At 39.9% G+C, this 20,947-nt stretch overlaps 3 protein-coding genes across 3 annotated transcripts in view; 1 reads left to right on the forward strand and 2 right to left on the reverse strand.

Annotated features, from left to right (window-relative positions):
* The first annotated feature begins 869 nt into the window (after nucleotides 1–869).
* Nucleotides 870–2,123, forward strand: LOC122672534 (uncharacterized mitochondrial protein AtMg00810-like). The gene has a single exon (XM_043869997.1). It carries the CDS (start codon nucleotides 870–872, stop codon nucleotides 2,121–2,123), a length of 1,254 nt encoding a protein of 417 aa, XP_043725932.1.
* A 7,856-nt stretch (nucleotides 2,124–9,979) lies between these two features.
* LOC122671329 (uncharacterized isomerase BH0283-like) overlaps nucleotides 9,980–20,947 on the reverse strand; it is a 34,180-nt gene continuing 23,212 nt past the window's right edge. Inside the window, exon 7 of the mRNA XM_043868482.1 lies at nucleotides 9,980–10,009. The gene's annotated coding sequence lies outside the window, so the exon portion shown is untranslated. The remainder of the gene's footprint in view (nucleotides 10,010–20,947) is intronic.
* Nucleotides 10,502–12,766, reverse strand: LOC122671326 (heavy metal-associated isoprenylated plant protein 33-like). The gene is made up of 3 exons (XM_043868475.1): nucleotides 12,332–12,766; nucleotides 12,057–12,132; nucleotides 10,502–11,832 (listed from the first exon to the last, which is right to left on the reverse strand). Exons 1-3 carry the CDS (start codon nucleotides 12,359–12,361, stop codon nucleotides 10,502–10,504), a joined length of 1,437 nt encoding a protein of 478 aa, XP_043724410.1. The 5' UTR covers nucleotides 12,362–12,766.

Raw genomic sequence — 20,947 nt, forward strand, 5'->3', positions numbered from 1 at the left:
GGTGTTTCAAGCCCATCTTGATGACTGTGGCATTCTTCCAAGAATCTCTTGCCCACACACACTGAGCAAAATGGTGTCTCGAAAGGAAGCATAGACACATTACGGAAATGGGGTTGTCACTGCTATATCAAGCCCATATGCCAAAACAATATCGGCTCAAGCCTTCACAACAACAATTTATGTTATTAACCGGCTTACCCACACCGGTATTACAAGGCCAATCTCCATATGAAGCATTGTTTGGCAGTAAACCAGATTATCAGGCATTACGGGTTTTTGGAAGTGAGTGTTTTCCTAACCTCCGTCCATATAGAAGTGATAAACTTTGTCCCAAATCCAAGTCTTGTGTATTTCTCGGCTATAGCCTATACCACAAAGGCTACAAATGTCTAGATCCTACCATAGGCCGTGTCTATCTTTCACGCCATGTAAAGTTCAATGAGGCCATTTTCCCATTTGCCACAAAAACTAATAACTTAGACACCCCCAGCCGTCCCTCACCCACCACAACCTTAACAATCCCAACCACCTTGGCTACACAACCAAACCCAATACCACTTGTTTCCCCAACAACATCTTCCACACCAAATTCCCCACCATCTCCTCTAGCATCCAATACACCTTCTCCAACACAACTTACTCCATCATTTACTAATCAGCCTCAAACCAATAACCCACAACCCACCCAAACACAACCACCTCAGCCAATTACCAATCCAGCCTCAACAACCACACAACAACCTTCACCATTACCCGCACCCCCTCCTCTACCTACAACCACTCATCATCCTATGGTTACCCGAAGCCAAACTGGCTCCAGGCGTCCCAAAATCCAGATGAGTTTGTTGACCACACGCCATCCTTTACCTATGGCTCTCACAGTTCACCTTACAAAAATACCCCCTGAACCAACATCATACAAAGTGGCTTCAAAGAACCCCTCATGGGTTGCGGCAATGGATTCTGAGTATAAAGCCTTGATGCAAAATCAGACATGGACTTTAGTTCCACCATCTAAAGAAATGAATATAGTGGGCTGTAAATGGGTTTACAGAATTAAGACCAAGAGTGATGGGTCCATTGAACGGTACAAAGCCCGTTTAGTTGCAAAAGGGTTTCATCAACAACCAGGTATTGACTTCACTGAAACCTTCAGTCCTGTTGTTAAACCAGCCACTATTCGCACTATTCTCTCTATTGCAGTATCACGTGCGTGGCATGTCAAGCAACTTGACGTAAAAAATGCCTTCTTACATGGCAACTTGAATGAGGCAGTTTATATGCATCAACCTCAAGGCTATGTCAACCCTACGGTTCCAGAATATGTATGCCATCTTAACAAGGCTCTTTATGGTCTTCGTCAAGCACCACGAGCTTGGTTTCACAAGTTCAGCAATTATCTGATTCAAGAGGGTTTTCGACAAAGCCTAGCTGATTCCTCCATGTTCATCTATAAAGGTGAAAGGGGCATGATTGTCCTACTTCTTTATGTAGATGACATCATTATCACAGGTGACAGTGTTGATCTTATAAAAATGGTAGTTACCCGTTTAAGTCACAACTTTGCTATGACAGATCTTGGTGACCTCCATTACTTCTTGGGCATTGAAGCAAATCGAAGTTCCAAGGGCATCACTCTCACACAGACCAAGTATGCTCTACAGTTACTAGAACGAACAGGCATGACACAATGTAAGCCTATCAATACACCAATGCCCAGTGGACACAAATTATCAACACAGAATGGTGAACCACTACCTGAAGCACATGAGTATCGGCAAATAGTTGGGGCACTTCAGTACCTCACAATGACCCGTCCAGACTTAACTTATGCTGTGAATCAGGTCTGTCAATACATGCACAAGCCAACAACTGATCACTTAGCTGCTGTGAAACGTATCCTAAGGTATGTTAAAGGAACAGTCGGAGCTGGAACAACTATCAAACCGAGTTCTCTCAACCTACTAGGTGCATACACTGATGCAGACTGGGCAGGCTGCCCAGACACTCGACGGTCAACGTCTGGATTCTGCACCTTTTTGGGGAGTAATCTTTTGTCATGGGGTTCCAAAAAGCAACCCACTGTCTCCGCTCCAAGATCAAGCAGCAGTACAAAGCATTAGCATTCACCGTCTCTCGAATTACTTTGGTTGTCTTATGTTTTCAGAGATCTGAACTTGGACATTACTCTACCTCTAATTGTATGTTGTGACAACATTTCAGCAACACAAATGTCAGCCAACCCAATTCTACATGCTCGTACAAAGCATATAGAGGTTGACTATCATTTTGTGCGAGATCTTGTCATCAACAAACAAGTACAAGTTCGCTTTGTTCGCTCCACTGAACAAATGGCAGATATCTTCACAAAGGGTTTACCAACACCTCTCTTTCAGCAACATGCAACCAAACTCCTTTGGCTACCGCCCAAGAGTTTGTGGGGGGATGAAAGACCAAGTCAAACACAGGTGAACGTTGGCTCTCCTAATCTCCAGCAGTCTCTCACAGTTGGAGATAAGAATCCATCTCCTACAATCTCTCAACTAGAGATAAGATAATAATCCCCTTCCCGTTGTTGTAACAACAATTCAAAATACAAATTGTAACTATCTCTACGGAGATATTTCTTGTACAAATTCTATAAATACAGAACTCAACCTCATTGGTTGAGCAAGCTTTACAAACCACTTCCGCATATCACTTTCAACCTGCTAGTTGTCTACAACAGAAGATTTGATATAAGAGTGACAAAGTTGAGAGTGGACATAGACAGAGCAACCAGATCCAAAGAAAAAACCATTGTCGTATCTAAAGCCCTATGTCATTGTTGTCTACATCCGTTTGGCCATTATGTGGATCTTATGTGTACAAAATGGTAAAATGCACTTTCTTTGAGAGCGTAGTGTACGCTAGCTCTTTCCCAAATCTCTCTCTGTTCTGTCTATGAAATGATGTATCTATTTCTTTATTGTGTGAGAGGAGAAAGATAGACTTAGAGAGTGTTAGCGTATACTATACTCCTGGATAGAGAACTCAATCCCGCCTACAGGGGTAAGGGTCCAGGATATATAAAGACTTCACACAATGAGGACGGGAGAGAAGTATGACCCTCCATTTTCTTCATTGTGGGTGAAGAGAAACTTTATATTAGAAGAAAATCAGTATTTTACATGTAGAAAAATTGTTCTCCCCATGATCGAATGTTATTCCAACAAACTTAAGGTTTACTTGACAGCCGCACCATCTTAAATTCTTCTTAGGGAGTGTTTTTGGTTTTTGTTTTTGATTTTTTTTTTTCCCTTTTTGGGTTGAATAATAATTCTTGCAGGGAGTTGGAATTGGCAAGTCGATTGTGGATGGGTTGACATTTCATGGATTAACCGTGTATTTAAACTAGGCTTCCATCTCATGGGTCATTGAATATTATATTTTTATTTTTTTGTATTTTTGAAAAAAATTGACTAAAATTGGCATAATTAAATTTTCAATCACTTTCTTAGACTCATTTCTACATAAAAAACAAAATATTACATTAGAATTAAACTTACAATTAAATAATGATTGACATTATTAATTGTCACATAACTACCTTGTGGCATATATTATCTCTTTGGTGACATCTCATACCCCGTATGGAAAATAATCGAGTAAACCATTAAGTGAGTCGCGAAAAGGCTGGATACAATGTCGGTATACCACATATTAATGAGAAAGAAAAAAAATGAAGATTTTTTATTTTTTTGATAAGAAAAAGAAAAAGAAAAATACATCCAACGGTATGTATATTGGTCACATTGGCCATTAATGGTAAATAAAAAAAAACAAAAAAAAAAAACCCAAAGGAAATAGATGGTTCACCCAATATTGGGTTTCTCTCCCATACATGAACTCATTGTCTCTCTTTATTACATGAAATGATATATCTACCCCTATATATAATACCGTTCCATCCTACTTTATTGGAACGTTTCTTTAGACAATTTATTCACGGAAGTCTCTCTTCTTTTCATTTTTTTTATTGGGTGGGGAGTAGGGAGGAGAGTACATGGATGGCTAAATATATTAGTTGTCGCGGTTTTGCATAGATTGTGAGCTGATTTGTTTTTTATTTAATTTTTGTTTTCGCTTTGACTGGCTGTATCAACTCTGTTCTAAGGGTGTCAATTGGGGTAGTTCCTAACATTTGGGATGGATTCGTACTGTTATTGGTACCAAAAATGTCAATCCCAATACTGTCCCATTTAGTTAACAAGAGCAAACCTAGGACCCAGTACTGATTATTAATGGGACAGGATAGTATTGGTTCTTAAATGAATTTAGGCCAAGAAAAAAAGCAAGGAGATCGAACTTTAATGGTTCCTAACGAGATGGTTCCATTATCAATTCTATAGATCTTTTCATTATCATAAAATATAAAGTATTCTTTATTTTAAGAAACAACTTAGAATATAAAATCACGATGAAATGATCAAGCCCACATGTGGTATTAGTGCCATCACTAAATAAATTTATAGAAATATAAGCAATGGTTCATCAACTGAAACTTCAATAAGATAAAATACTACTCAAATACTTTAATTGCACAATAAAACTTGAATACAAGAATATGAAATATACTCTTTGAAAACGTACTGGTTTGTGTAGTTCCATTTGATGCCTAAATGGTATTTTGATATTATTATCATTATTGGTATCATTGCAAATCTAGAAGATCAGATCATGTCCTTGTATAGGTATTGTCCAAGGCGGCCATTCCATGTGAGTGACCCCGAAGGCGTTGGGCTCTTCTATAATGCGACACAGTGTCTAACGGACATCTAATGGCTTTGTGTGTTTAGGCACGTAGTCCAATACATTGTCTATATATTGGGTTGCGTGTCCAAATACAAGATCATCAGCTGGTGTGCTACACTGTGTCTACGGAGGACCCGAATCCGACCCTGATGGGCTTTGGACGGTATTTGTGCAAGGACAAGATTCGCTTTCAAAATCTTGTCTGAGACTGTTTCATCTCATTTATTATTTGATATCAAAATTAGATTTCAATACCGTGATGGAAAAGGTTGAGTTGACAGTTTCAGTGAGGATTTTGAGTGCAGGTGGGGCCAGGGTCACATCCAGCCTCTGCTCCTCCGGTGAAGAAAAAATGCAGAATACAACCACACCATCCGGCGCGGGACTCTCAGCCTCTGCGCAATTGTTTGGATCTTTGCCGCCAGCAGGACTTTCTGGGGGGCCCACCGTGAAATATATAAGAATTTGGAATGCAAACCTAAAGGAATAAACATTAATTTTCATGATCCCATCCATCTATGTCGTGTCTAATATCAATCAATTTGCGGCCAACAGTTCACAAATATTTCTTAATGGTGGAATCCACTCCCCATTGAATGCCGAATTTGAATCCTCTACTGCCGATGCAGCGCAATGTCCACTTTATCCCTGTTCAAATACTTTGTTCGAGTGGGGGTAAGGCGGTCTTTGCATGTAACACTGTGTCTGAATAACATGGTCTTATCGAACAATTCGACGGTATGCCCCATCCAATAACCCAATCTTTTTCCTAAAAATATCATAAAATAAAGAAAATTCCCATATTCTAATACTGTATCATTTGTCATTATAGGTGAAGTGATCCAAATCATCTCGGATCCATCTAGTATTCCCCCTCTGGAGATCTCTTCAATTGTTGAGGATATTAGATATCTTTGTGCCCCCTCTTCAATGCAATTTTGTGCACATTCCTAGGGATTTGAACAGCATTGCCAATACCCTAGCTAGAAAAGGCCAATCCATCCGGTGTAGGACTTGTTAGAATTTTTATCTCCTACAATTCTGACACCCTCCAATTTCCCTACAATCCCTCACATGGATGTTGAAATGACCACTTATCCATTGTCTGGACACACTTCCCAAGGCAATGGGTAAGTGGTCATTTCACTCTCATGTGAGGGATTGTAGGGAATTGGAGGGTGTCAGATATGTAGGTGATAATGATTCGGACTTGTTGGCCTAATTCCACTCCATGGCTCTCTCAACTTTGTCAAGATGAGGCTTGGGCTTGTAATCGATTTTCCTTTGAATAAACCAATACTTTACCTCCAACCAAAAAAAAAAAAATCAGTACTTTACCAAAAAAAAAGAAGTTAAAAGCGCATGTGGACGGGCCCACCTAACATTGTCGAGATTTTGTCAATTCGAGAACATGGTTTTGAATTGCCGATCAGATCGGTCGATATTAGCCAGATCGGATTGGTATCGGTCGACGCTGATCCTGAGATTATACCGATACAACAAGGTTTGACTGGATCATTCCTTGGATCGATCGATCTGATCCGATCCTTGATCGATCCGACTGAATATTTTTTTTTTATTTTTTTCAAAGTTTTTAGGTTTTTTTTATTTATTTATTTTATCTTGACCAATATTGACTGATATTGATCGATACCAATCGATATTGACCGAACCGATCCGGATAATATCGACCGATCCAATCCCGAGATCAAAACATCCACCAACTTTGGCCGATTCATGACCCGATCCATAAAAAAAAAACGATTTTTGGGGTGTTTGACCGATCCAGACCGATTTGTACCGATCTGATCCTGATCCAGAAAGGTTTTGGCAATGACCGATACCAAGTCCGATACTTGGATTTTGAACCTTGTTCGAGAAGAGGGGAAACAAATAAGGAGCTGAGTAATCTACCAAAAAAATAAAGAACTAAGTTGCAATCGTCAAGAGTCAAGATACTCTCTCTCTCTCTCTCTCTTACATAAATGGGATACAGTTCTTGCACTGGGGCGCAGGGTGCGTCTAGACGCATGGGATGAGCAAAACGATCAAACTGCCCCCTGAATGAACCAAAGTCTGCTCTTGTCCCGCCTCATGTGTTTGAGCGCAGCCTTGACCATATGAGCTCTCATGCAAAGAACATTGCCCCTAAATAAATATATATAAATGTAGGGAAATGACTAGGTATGCTAGCATTATATCGTAAACTAGCACACTATATGTCTATCTCTCTCTTCTTCTCTTTCAGGGGTAAGAGAATCATTTCATAGGGGGGGGGAGGAGAGATAGACACAGGGTTCTAGCTTTTGGTATACCGCTAGCATACCCATCCAGGAGTGTGGCCTATGCTAGCAATCCCATGAGAGGACACATGAGATTGTTGGTGTAGGCCGCACTCTCTAATAGATAATTAGTCTCTCTCTCTCTCTCTCTCTCTCTCTCTCTTTATATATATGTATATATATCCATCCGATCATGTGCTTATGCGTGTACCAGTGAAATGACAGCCCTACCCCCATGGAAAAGTAAGGGTGTGCTGATCATTTTGCACCCGACTATGTTTGGGCACAAGTACACGTTACAACACACGACTGGGTGGCGTTCTTTCTCCTTATAATCTCTTCTACTAATTTGATAAGACGCATTCTACTTATTAAATTCTAGATTGGGATTTCATTCCCAAAAATCAGCTTAGAACTAAGCACAAAAGGTTTTGCTTTTGGTAGAGGTATTAAGAGTAATAGTAATTTGCTTACCCAAAAATCAAAGTATGGAAAAGAAATGCTAACCGATCGTTGGTGTAATGTGTACATGCGTCCAGACAGCCCAGCATGAAAAGATTGATGCATCTCTCTAAAAAGGAAAAAAGTACAGGAGGTGCATCACTCTTTTCATGCTGAGCTGTGTTTACGCGCAAGTATACACCGAGACACAGCACCACCAATTAGCGTTATTCTCTCAAAACAGTAAAAGTAATTCTACGAACTCCATTACTCCAATAATGGAAGAGGACTATGGAGTAATGGAAGAGGACTATGAGTAAAGATAGCATCAAACCCACACCCGAATACACAAAAACCCAACAAATCCCACCTCATTCTTGTGAGACCCGGTTAGTTCTTAAATGTATACAGAACACCGCAGAAGCCCAACCCCAAACCCACCTCCCACATGTGATTTCAGTCAAAAGTTAATAAAGGTTATCCCACCAAGTGTCACAATTAATCAAACATCTGGCGTGCATGCAGTGAAACGAAAGATAACGGCTTGAACGAATTTGCTTCTTGCAACAAAACAAGTCAACCGCTGTTATTATGCCTACGCTGAATTTATCTCATAAATACACCACAGTCAATGCTCCCCCGGCATGGTAGGCACCTATTATGAGTTATGCACCTAATGAACTAATAAAGTAGCGTTCCTCTAGTCGGGTCGTCTGGATCGTGTATCGGATAGAGAGACATGGAGACATACTCTGCATGATGGATAATAAAGTTAGAAAATAAGATTTGGGAGAAATAACGTGATCCGATCGCGCAAGGCACGCTTTTCCTGCGCCCTGATCAAATGACCGCTGGTCCGTTGCACCCCTGATTATTTTCAAGTACGATGGTCATTTTGCATGCTTGTGTGTCAAGGTGCAAGGGGTGCGCGTCTAGCACGAGCCGCATGACCAGGTGGTATTCTTTTTCCCATAACATTTATTGTAAACCCATCCTTTAAAAATAACCATAGGAAAAGATGCATGTCCAGGTCCTTATAAACTCCCATATTACTCATTCATATCCTATGCAACACTATATTTCATTTTATTCCTCGATATCCTTGCATTGGAAAAAAACTTTTGTAATACCTTAATCTTACAGTACATTGCAATGCGGACTTGAGAATTTAACATGTGTAGAAATTGCGATATCCAACGATGTTGAGCTTGAGAAGAGAGAAAATAATTTACCTTGCATCGAACTTGCAACATTGGATAAAACTTCATCAACTTGTTGAGTTCTATGACCTACACAACTACAATGCACCGCAAGATGCCCGCACCGTAGAGGATTTTAATCCTCCCAACATTAGAGAAACACAGAGAGTGGTAGATAAAGATAAGATAATAAGATAGATAGGGTTGTGAGAATGAATGACCATTAAATGCCCATCATAACCTTACCCTATACAGTACTTACAATGCCATGATCCCTACTCCGTATATTCTCTTCCATCTCTCATTGGTCAGATTGGATTCGAGAACAGCATCGATGATTGGCCCAATCACCAGAGAAATGCAACGCTCATTCCATAAGACGAGAGAACCGCTGACTCCCTGACCGACTGAGAGCGAGAGGTCATGGATCTTCTTCTGCAGTTACAGACAGACACTGACCGCTGATGACAAAAAGCAGGTTGGGTCCCTGGTTATTTTGATGTCACCGGTTCTCTCCAGTCTCTGGACCATAGCGTCGCCGACTGTACATCCTTTCTCTCTGTGTCCTCTCCGGCTTGGCGTTTTGTGAGTTCCCGGAAATAGGCCAACACATCATGAGAAATGGGACCCACTTCAATTAAAGTTTTTACTTACATAACAAGTCATGGGCCCATAAAAAAGTGAAAAAAACAAAAGAAAAATTCATTACCTAACACATTTTTAAAGGTCCTTCGAGTTGTAACTGTTACGCAGTGCAGTGGCCCGGCCCAACCCATGACGGCGTGACCTAACAACACACACTTTCCCTCAAAAGATTCTGATCCAACGACTTAGATCATATATGGAGGGGGGGGACCTATGATTGATGATTACTCTCTTAACTCTAATTAACACTCACGCATTCAAAAAACCTAAGCGACAGCTCATGTGAGAATGATATCGCTACACGCACCCTTCATTGAGTTGGACTTTCCGGAATGGCTGGTTCAAAAGTGATAGCGATACAGCTGAAGCTGGCTTGAGCCCATGGGCCATTGCCCAACCACCTTCTGCAACTTTCATGATTTATTCACAAAATTCAACCAAAAAAAAAAAAAATTTGATTTATTCACAATCAATTCATCAGGGATCTAGGCCCACCGCCCACGTCACTCCATTATTCACACTGTCATAAATCAAAAAAACAGTCAAAGCAATCATTCTTCAACAAAAAGATTAGTCCTTTTTCTCAACACATCACATAAATTATGGAAGAGAAAGAAAGATTGAAGAACACATAACATTTAAGAACACTTAGGAATGGATAGGAATTGCAGGCCATTCATTTATCTTTCTTATTCTTAATTTCCCCCCACCACCTTATAAACACATATTAACAGATATCTCATATAAAATCTAAGCTCCTCCTCCTCCACAGCCTCAAAAGTCTGCATTTCATCTGCTGCTGATCTTATAGAGTCATAAGATCACATCAATCCCGTTGATTTTTTTGATTATAACATCAATAAATACTCTCTCTCTCTATATATAATCTATTGTAATTAAAACCCTAATTTCCACTAAAGAAAAAGAAGATTAAAAAATAATAATTTGATAGGCCATTCCATATCTCTCTTTCTCTGTAAATTTGGCATCAGACATTCTCTGGTCCATCACTGTTGTTGAACTGTTGAAGAAGAAGAAGAAGCACCACCACCACTCCGCATCATCACCTCCACAAAGAGTAAAAGACAAACACCCAGCAGGTCGAAAACAGAAATAGAGATGGGTCACAACCCAAGCAATTCACATCACATTGCAACTGTTTGCGTTTTCGTCACTGAAGAAATGGGTGTAGGGGTCCACCGCTGCAGTTGGCGGTGGAGGCAAGTATGTAACCGCCGGGGTTGGCCTGGCATACATCATGGGTTGGAACCGTTCGTTCCCGTTGGCACGCTGCTGGTTCATCATCATGGCCATGTACTGTTGTTGTTGTTGTTGCTGTTGTTGGTGGTATGGGTTCCCAGCCATGATATCTGGCCCTGCTCCTTGGAAGTACCCGCCACCGCCGGCATTAATCGCCGCCGCCGGAAGACCTTGCACCGCTGGAATATTGGCCATGCGGATATTCCCCATCTGACCCACATTCCCTCCTAAGCCACGCGTGACATCGATATCATGGAACCCTGGGTGGTGCTGCATGTTGTTAATTGCTTGACCACCACCGCCACCGCCACCACCACCATCATTCTTCCCTCCACCCTTCTTGCCACCACCAGGATTGTTTCCTCCACCACCACCGGCATTCCCATTATTGCCACCCTTCTGGTTATTTCCACCACCGCTGCCATTTTTACCACCTTGCGGAACAGCACCGTTTTTACCTCCATTTTTGGGGGCAGCACCACCTTGATTTTGATTTCCCCCGTTGTTTCCACCGCCACCCTTCTTTCCTCCATTTCCATTCTTTCCATCATTATTCCCACCCATGCCCTTTACTTGCACAGGTATCTCACCACCACCACCACCACCACCACCTTTCTTCCCGTTACCGCCGCCGCCGCCGCCGCCACCGCCACCGCCACCGCCTTTGCCGCCTTGGAGTTGGGAATATTGACCATTACCCATCATGGGTTTCATTTTGTTCAAGCGTTCATCAAAATCATCATCATCAAATTCGTCTTCGTCATCAAAATCATCGTCATCGAAGTCATCAAAGTCATCCTCATCACTGAAGTCATCCTCCTCGGGCAAGTTAAACTTTACGGATTTCTGGCCCCCGAATGACATCTTTGGGTCCTTGAATTGCGGCAGCTTACTCAGATCTCCGAACCCTTTCATCTGTTGCATCTGCTGTAGTTGCCGTTGAAGCAGCTGTTGTTGTTGTTGTTGCTGCTGCTGCTGTTGCTGCTGACCACCCTTCTGTTGGTCTTTTCCACCTTTTTGAGATTTGTTATCTTTGCCACCTTTGCCATTCTCAATTTGCATGTTCTTGAACTGGTTGTTGCCCTTTTGAGCACTCCATAGCTCTGCATGTTTCCCTGATTTACCGAGTTTCTTTATGAGTGTCGCTGGGTCAACATTACCTGAAACTGTCACCTTCCCCTGTTCTGAATCTATAGTTGTGGTATACACCCCTGACAAGAGAAGAGGAGGAAAAAAAAAAAACAGAAATTATGATATGAAAATTGCAAAAAGAAGAATTCAACAGAATTGGATGTTGAAAACACCTTATTGGAATCCAAATAACCACTTTAAGGAACATAATTAAAGAGAGAAAGAGTGAAAACAATCTTAAGAAATGAAATTTCGAAAATTAGTGTTTCTAAGAAAGCACAAATATCTTAGAATCGGGAAATACCATCGATTTTCTGTAATAGTTTCTTCACCTTCTGCTTACATCCTTCACAGTGAATGTTCACTTTGAGAACACAAGTCTGCAACAACCAACAAGAAGAGTAAATAAGACAGATTATTTAGGAGAAAAAGGAAAAAAGAAAAAAGAAAAAAACAAATTCAGAGATAGATGCGGAGTTAAGAATGAAATAAACATAAAGAAAGAGGAACCTAAGTCTGAGTACAGAACAAGCAAAACCCAATAAAAGAAGAAAGAACCCAGAAGAAATGGAATGCTACCTGGATCTTCATAAACTCTTCTTTACTCATCTCTTCCAGTCAAACAGAAACACAAGATATAAAGCGATAATGGGAAGAGAATTTGGAAAGGACAGAGGAAAAAGTCAGGTTTGAGTAACAGAGGTAGCTGAAACAGAGGGGATGACCTGCTCGAAACCCACAAAGGGCTCCTCTGCTATCCTTTATGGTGGGTTCATCCTACCCAACATAGACGCGAAAACAAATGGTTTCCCAGCAGCGGAGAGGAGAGACAACAAGGTTCTGATTACAAAGAGAGAGAGAGAGACTGTTCAAAGGAGGTTGGAAGACATTAAAATGCTCTTTATCACCGCTTCCTCTACTTCAGGGCTGCGTTTGTCCTGTGAGATCAGGAGAGAAGGGGTGGAGACTGGAGACTGGAGACTGGAGAGGGAGAGAGCGCTCTCTAATCTTAGCTTCTATCCTCCCTATTCCCTTATTTATGGATACTTTTTATCAATTTTTTTCTTTTATTTGGCTAATTTATATCAAACTAGGCACAGCCGGTACATCACAGGCATGGTTCCAGTGTATGGTGTCGGATTGGGTATCGGTCACCTTTAAAAGCACAGATCAGCCTTATCACACAAATTTATCCCTGATTTTCCTTAAATATGAGTTTTTAACTATTTTATCCTTTGTTTGGATATCGGCCAGATATTGGTATTGATCACCTTCAAAACCATGTAGTATCGATCGAATCGGGCGATCGATACCGATGCCTCAAATCATCCGTAAAGGTTAGGTCAGCTTGGCTTGAGATGGGGTCGTCTTCAATGAAAATAGAAAATGGAGGAGGTATCAGGTAATGACCGAGGTTAATCTTTGGAATTAACTAGTTAATAGTAAATAACCTAGAACCTGTCAGATAAATCAACCAAATTGGACTGTATAGTAAATAAGTTAATTGAATGCACCCACGTAGTATATGTTACTACTTCAAAAATCCTAAATACTCTCTCTTTCGTCATTCGTCAAAATACCCTATTTGGTCCTCTGAAACGTGACAGGGAGTATAGCGTATCATCCGTCGACCTGTAACGTTTGGCACGCAACCCAACACACAAGCGGAGTATCAGACTGCATGCTCAAGCACTACAGGCCATTGAATATGCACTACACTCTTTATCACACTATAAAGGAGCCCAACGCCAACACCCTCCCCCCTCAAAAAAAAAAAATTAATCCTATTATATCCTCTCTATACCCTCTCACATTCCACTGATAGACCCCACACTCTCTTCTTATTAATCTTTTCCCTCTATTGGATTATTGGTGTATAGTTTCTCTCATTGATGGCCCCTTACAATTAGTAACAAATTTAGGTAATTAATTCATTAGATCTACTGGATGTGGGTTGCATAGCACGGCGGGCCACAATGGCTAAAAATGGAGGGTGGAGGTGAAGGTAGAGGATAAGGTGGAGCCCATGCCATTTTTTGAAACTTGAGGTACACCAATTGTCATTTTCTTAAACATTGATACCTTAGGTAAAACTTGAGGTACCCAAGTAAAACTTAATTCATTTATAGAATTGATTTTAGAGTACATAAAATTTTTCTTTACTGACTTGTTGCTTATTGTTGTCACCAAAGCAACGAAGTGAGAAGTTGTAATTTTCTTTTGATTGCTTATTGTCTCATACCTAAAAGTTATTTAAGGTATGAGTGAAAAAGAGATTTTAAAAATAGGGCAAGAGAAGGGTAACTGGTCGTGTAGCCTTTGCACTAGTGCAGTAACCAATGAAAGTGCACATAGAAAGAAGCATTGGTCTAGATGCGATTTTTTTGTTCACTAGACATAGAAACAGTTTGTTCACGCACAAAGGCATTAGTTTGTGTCTATCTGCAGGAACCATGCTAACCACGTGACCGGTTACTGTTCTTTTTCCCTTAAAAATAATTTATCAATGTAAAAAATTTTCATGGTTTAGCACATTTTTCAAATACACATGTAAAAATGATAGGATTTACCATCGTTTGAGGGGAAAAAAATGTGTTTAAATAAAAGGACAAAAATAAGGTTATAACTTGTTTTTCACCAACATTGGTTACAACAAGATTTTCTTATTTTTTATTTTATCTCCTCTCTACAAAAAATTGGATAAACATTATAGATTGTAAGCATGCAATATATGGTAACAAATGCTTTGCAATCCAATTTGAGAGTGAATTTAAGATAACTTTGTCATAATTCATGGGGATGGGGGAGAGGGAGATGAAATTAAACCTTTTTTCCTTAATTAACTCTTTCTTGCTTAATTTAGAAAATAGAACTAGGTTAAATAAGATAAGTAGAAGCCAAAACACTGGATTCAAATTGAGGCACCATCTCTCCCCAGTTTGGACAATACTTTTGCAAGCCCATTATAGTTGTCGTTCTTAAAAGCCTAACCCATGAAGAAATTCTTGTCCTTTTACCTTCTTTTTTCTTTGGAGATGTACCTTTGCCTGGAAAAGAAGTATGAACTGTGACAAAGTATCTCCAGAACCCCAAAAAACTTTCCTTACTAGATTATATAAATGGCTGGGAATTCTTCTTGGACCGGGTTTTCCTTCATGATCAGCTGTGGTAAATGGATTCGATGAACCCATCCATTGCGGTGGGTTCACATGTGTGTGGGGGTATTGGGAGGGTATTTTGGGAAACATACTAAAACTTGATAGAGATTTGTAAACCTTAGGATGATGCAATGAACACTCCAGTCCAATGAAAAAAGACTTTTTTTATGAAGACTATAGGATTCATATTTTTTTTCTTGTAAGAATAATTAGGAGAATAACTTGTGTAACTGTGAAAGACATGTTGAGATGTTAAGAGTAATAGAGTTATATTTTCATATCCTTGCTGCCTTCATATAATTGAGGAACTATCTTTACCTAATTAATACCTTAAGATTTTTAGTTGGACCTTCCAACAAGACGTCTCAAAGTATAAAAGAGAATCTTATGACTGACTAGAAAAGAGATTAAAATCCTCTACAGTACGGGCATCTTGCGGAGCACTGTAGTGTGCGCCTGCTAGCTCGACATGTGGAAGAAGCTTCATCCAACGGTGCGAGCTCGATGCAAAGCAGTTTTTATTTTTTTTTCTTTCTTCTCGAACTTGGCACAGTTGGATATCGCTTTACAGTGCACCTCAAGATTAGGGCACTATAGAGGATTTATTTTTCCCTTGATGGAATCACACCTACAAGCTGTGGGGGCACATTGCAAGAAATTAATCTTCTATATTGAAAATGATGGAAGATCTTTTGGGTGAATAATTGGGGATTAGCTTGCTTATAGCTTACATTATCATATTTTCCAAAAACATTTCTGCTTTTGTTTCAATAAAGAGAGAACTTTATATTCCTTTGCAGTGTTGTTCAGATTGATTAGGTAGAGTGTCACATTTAGTTGTTTATTTGCTTCACTGGTTCGATTGGTATTGGTCAAATTCACTTCTAATGACTCATGTTTGTTAAGGTTGTTCTAACAAAAAAAACTCATTAATTAAGATTGGTTTCACATTAACCCTAACCCTAAGCCAAATTATAAATTCCATCAAAACTGAGCTGAACAAGCAAGAAGGGAACTAATTAAAGCCTAGGCAGAACAAGGATGGTTCTTATTATACTATTGAAATATCTTTAATTATTGAACCAAGTAAAATAATAAAAATTTAATTATTTTAATTAACAGATTAGTGAAAGTTAGGCAACATGGCCACTAATTATAATATATTGTTAATTACGAACGAGGGAACCAGCATTAAGGCCAAAAGACATATAATTAATCTTCTTTCACTAACTTTGTTAATTCTTCATTTCCTTCCTTGATTGGTGGGGAAGTAGGGTTTAGTGCTTTAGTCAAATAGCTATGGATTAGTACCGTCGGCAAGACGGAGTTGTGCATTTCCATTCCTAAATATGAAATTATGAAAATATGAAGAGAGATTTTTTAAATGGACAACAATGGAACCTTGCTGGAGTGTCAACTTAGGTCTGTACTTCTGGGCATGAGGGAGGTGGGTTGGGGTATAAACCATTCATCCAACTCATTATCTTGCACAAGTTCAAAAGGGTAGAGTACTGAGAAATTTTAATAGAGGGTTTACATTTTGTTAGAGGAGAGAGAGTATCAGTGTAGGCCTCACCACTCATTATATGAGAGGATGTAGAAAAAAAAATCCCCAATCCGACAACAACGTGTGGATCTTTTTCCCTTATTACTAAAAGTTCATATATTTTAATCAATGTATTAATGTCCATGTAATCGTGTTAGAAACAATATTGAATGGAGAGATATCTTTAGGGTCAATCAGGGCCAGACCAAATTGAGGGTTTGTTAGACCTTGGCAGGGCTTGGACTGAATTAAAAGACCTTAAGGTTGGGCTAGGATTTAGGGCAAGTCGGGCCTACCCCGACCCGTTGACACCTCTAGAAGAGACCAAGTTTTCTTCATGGACGAACAAAGGAAGAATCTCCTCATGGCCATATGCATCTATACCCAGAGGTGTAAATAAATAGCCGAAATCCGTTTCCATATCCGTGTCTGTATCTGTTTAGCACTATCAGAATCCGTTCGAAAGCTAAACGGATGTGGATACGGATAGACTATAGCTATCCGAAAAGCTATATTTATATGTAAATGGATAAAATATCCGATTAATAGTTGTGTTCGTATCCGTTTAGCATTATCTGAATCCGTCCGATAGCTAATCGGATGCGGATGCAGATTTAGCACTATTTGAGCTGAATCCGATCTATTTACAGCCTTATCTATACTCTCCTATTAAACCTAGGAAGGATATTTGTAAGAATGAAACTGCAGTTACAACAATACTGTCATGTGCATCATGCGGTGCAACAACGACCATATGTGAACAATGGGTCACACAACAGCGCTGTAGTTACAATAGCGGATAAAAATTCGTGGAGAAGGGATTCTTCGTTTCTCTATGGCTGGAAGAAAAATTTGCCATAGAAGAATGATGACCGTTTCCTTTACTGTTCACCTCGCTTTGCTTAAACCTTGAGTTACGAATCTTTCAAACTTCATAAAGATCCAAAGCCACCCCAAGACCAATCTCTCTCTCTAGATTGGGATTATAGTAAAAAATATAAAATCATTCTCCCCTCCCTTGTTTTTCAAAGTTAAGGATGGAAAAAAATCCAAATTCTAACGTATATGATGTGGGGTAGATTGCGACCAAATAATGGCTGTGCATGGGGACTTGGGTTGGGTTTAACATATTTTGAAAGCTATAAAAGGTCAAAAGAGTTCCCAAAACGGACGGAACTGAAACAAATCTGGAATAGAGGCTGTAGATCTAGCTACCTATATATATAGGCTGCTATAGAGTTAAGATCTAAGATTGCTTCTTGCTTTCTTTCCAATTACGCGAAAGTTTTTCTTCACCACGGTCCATGGGGAGGGAGGAGAGTGCCTAACGAAAGGGACTCCATTTGGTGGAGGCACACCGCCACTCTGAATTGAATTCTTCCATGTGCTCTACCAGAAGTTAGGGATATATGGTATTCTATTCTGTTCCTCCCTCATTAATTCTTTATCTTTCATACACCATGATTGTTACAAATCAGCTATTTCTTCAGCTACCACGTAACTAACATCAGACATTTACCAATTTGGATCCTCTATTGTCGAGCTATCCGGTAGGATCGTGCTGCCTAGACACGATGAGACGTGCAATGACTGTCTTATTTCTGCCCAAGTGCCTTACCCAAGTGGGGTTAAGGCGATCAGTACATGTCTCATCATGTCTGGGCAGTACGATCCTACCGGGTAACTCAGCAGTAGAGGATCTGGATTCAGCATTTACCTACCTTAGATTAATAAGATCAATAGGACGATTATTACTGAATACTGCCCTTCATAGGGGTGAGTGGTCATTTTGCCCCATTTGTATCTGAGTGCAGGCGCACATTCCACCACAGATAACTTTCTCCCTCTAGTATAATTATGTGATGAATATCCATAAAGCTAACTCAAGATTTTGGCGTTTTATATCGAAACACATCTGGTGGAACGAGCAAAGAATATAGTAGAAGAGCTCGAAGGGGAGATCTCTTTCTTCCCTACAGGGCTACAAGCCTACAAGGTACAGAACATCTCCATGATGGAAAACTCATGTTCACTCACGCATTTTGTCATCCACGTGAAATACAATGAGAAGAATCAGATTAGTGCAGGAAAAAGGAAGCTTCGAAATTTAAATATGTAATCGAAATTTCAGAAACGATGGCAGATTCAACGCAAGCACAAGATAACGATAAAGGTGATCGATCGTCCACCGCATTTGAGTGTTGTCGTGTCGTACGTTCTTAATTAATAAAGAACATGATTTTTATTCTGTATTCCTTCTGGCTATCATAATGTGTCCTCTGAGTTCCTACTCCCTTTCCCATGGCTGCGACTTCCTCGAACCCCACCCCCATACAACCTCATGTGAGATATGGTTTTCGGCGTTGGGTTTCTCTGTAGCGTGACACGCTGTGTAGCGCACATTCAATGGCCCTTTGTGCTGGGTCATACAGTCCAATATCTTGCCTGTTTTGGGTTGCATGTCCAAACACACAAGCCATCAATATCTTGCCTGTTTTGGGTTGCATGTCCAAATACACAAGCCATCAGATGGTGCACTACACACTGTGTCACCCTATAGACGACCTGAATCTTGATTTTGGTTGTAGTTCAGTTATATTTATATTAACGTTATCAAGGTGTATGTGATGCACTACTTTTGCGATATGCAAAATAACTGTCATAACTTTAGGAAATTCTGCCTTTCCATGGGGGCACAACGATCATTTAGCACACCTCTATGTCTTGGCGGCACAGGGGGCGGGGCACCACATGCATTTTTCTTCCATATCTTATATATAGAAAAACTTTTTAGATTGGGCCCCCTTAATATGGTTATCAAAGCAATTCAAAAATCTGTCATTTTATGGATAAGTAGGATCTAAGATTTTCTATAAAATTTCAATTCAAATAGAATCCATCAAGTGACAAAACAAAGTTTTGAAAATTTAGGATTATGATAAGAGATGAGGAAGCATGCCAATACACGAGAGTACATTGATTAAATTTGACACATGGTTAATCTAGATTGTCGTATCTATCCAACACAGTAAAAAACTGTGGTATCATATTACACGAACTCGCAAAATTTTTAGAATAACCCACTTACATAAGTTTATCAAGGTGGCCCAAATATAAACTATGTGACAAATCTAGATGGAACCTAAATTTTGTAGGTAAATGATCCCTAAGATCCCTTGCTCGTGTAAATTTTGTAGGCAAGTGATCCCTAAGATCCCCTGCTCACATGTATAATTTCAGTCGAAACTTTATTTCCCAAGTGGAAAATTAGAATTTTGAAAAGTAAAGACCATAGAAGAATACATAATAGTAGTCGGAATACTATAGGCGTGCATGAAAATACATGAGGATACATGTCAATACACAAGAGCGTAACTAGACACTTAAATTTAACATATGATCAATCTAGACATCATCATTCATGTGACACTAAGGATGCACCACTTTGACGTATAGTTTTTATTTAGCTGTATATTGCCACCTTCAAAGAGGGCAGACCTTGACGCCGTGGTCAGGTTAATTGCAACCTAATGGTCGCGAGTTAGCTTTGCAAGTAGACTTTAACTAAAAATTGTGTGTGTGTGTGTGTGAAGAGAGAGTCGGGTGGAGCAGCGGTGCACATCCAACGGCACAGCAAAGACCAGGTGGCACACATGACCCACATGGCCTCTGCCGTGCCGCCAGATATGCACCACCGCCACGCCGATACTGCAGAGGATTTTAATACCCCTTCCCACCCATACCTCAAACCCAAACCCTGAAATCCTGGAACACAGGTCCACCCATGTTCCACCTGAACAAAGTTTCTTCAAAAGAACAATAATCAATTACTACAGTGGTTACATTAAGAGCGTAAATGATAACATACTTCAAGTAAAGGGCAGCAACCATCACAATAATGCTGGCTAGAAAGAAAGTGGTGCTTTGAACACATTGAAACTAATACAGGAGAGATTGGGTTCCAAAGCCTAAATTGACCATACCCATATTATAGAAGATCAAGTGATCTATAGTCCATGGTTGGCACAACGACAATGCAATCCAACCATCTATGAAATTTCCAACAGTTTAGCCATCACGAACCTTTAAACAAAAAAATCAATCAAAATAAGATAATAGTGCCCTCCATTTCTTCAACTTCACACCACTGAAGAACGTGTGCTTTTCCTCTTCAGAATCCCCAACCACGGTTTGGCAATTCTAAATTTAACCCCATTACTTTTAGAGCTAACTTCTTTAGCAAACATTCCCTCTTTCTCTCTCTTCAGAACAAGATATATCCCACCTCCAACCATTCCCCTGAAAAGAAAGATATTAATAACAGTAGACAGACACCCCTATTGAGTCATCTTTTTCTTGCTTTTTTGACTCAATATACTTTTCCCAAGAGAAGAAAAAGGAAAAGGGCAGGACAAAAGAAATGAGAATGGCCTTGAGAAATTAGCACCACCGAAAACTTTCTCCTAGCTTTTGAAACAAAGAGCTACACGA

This window comes from Telopea speciosissima, chromosome 8, assembly GCF_018873765.1.
Source record: "Telopea speciosissima isolate NSW1024214 ecotype Mountain lineage chromosome 8, Tspe_v1, whole genome shotgun sequence".
Classification (NCBI taxonomy): domain Eukaryota; kingdom Viridiplantae; phylum Streptophyta; class Magnoliopsida; order Proteales; family Proteaceae; genus Telopea; species Telopea speciosissima.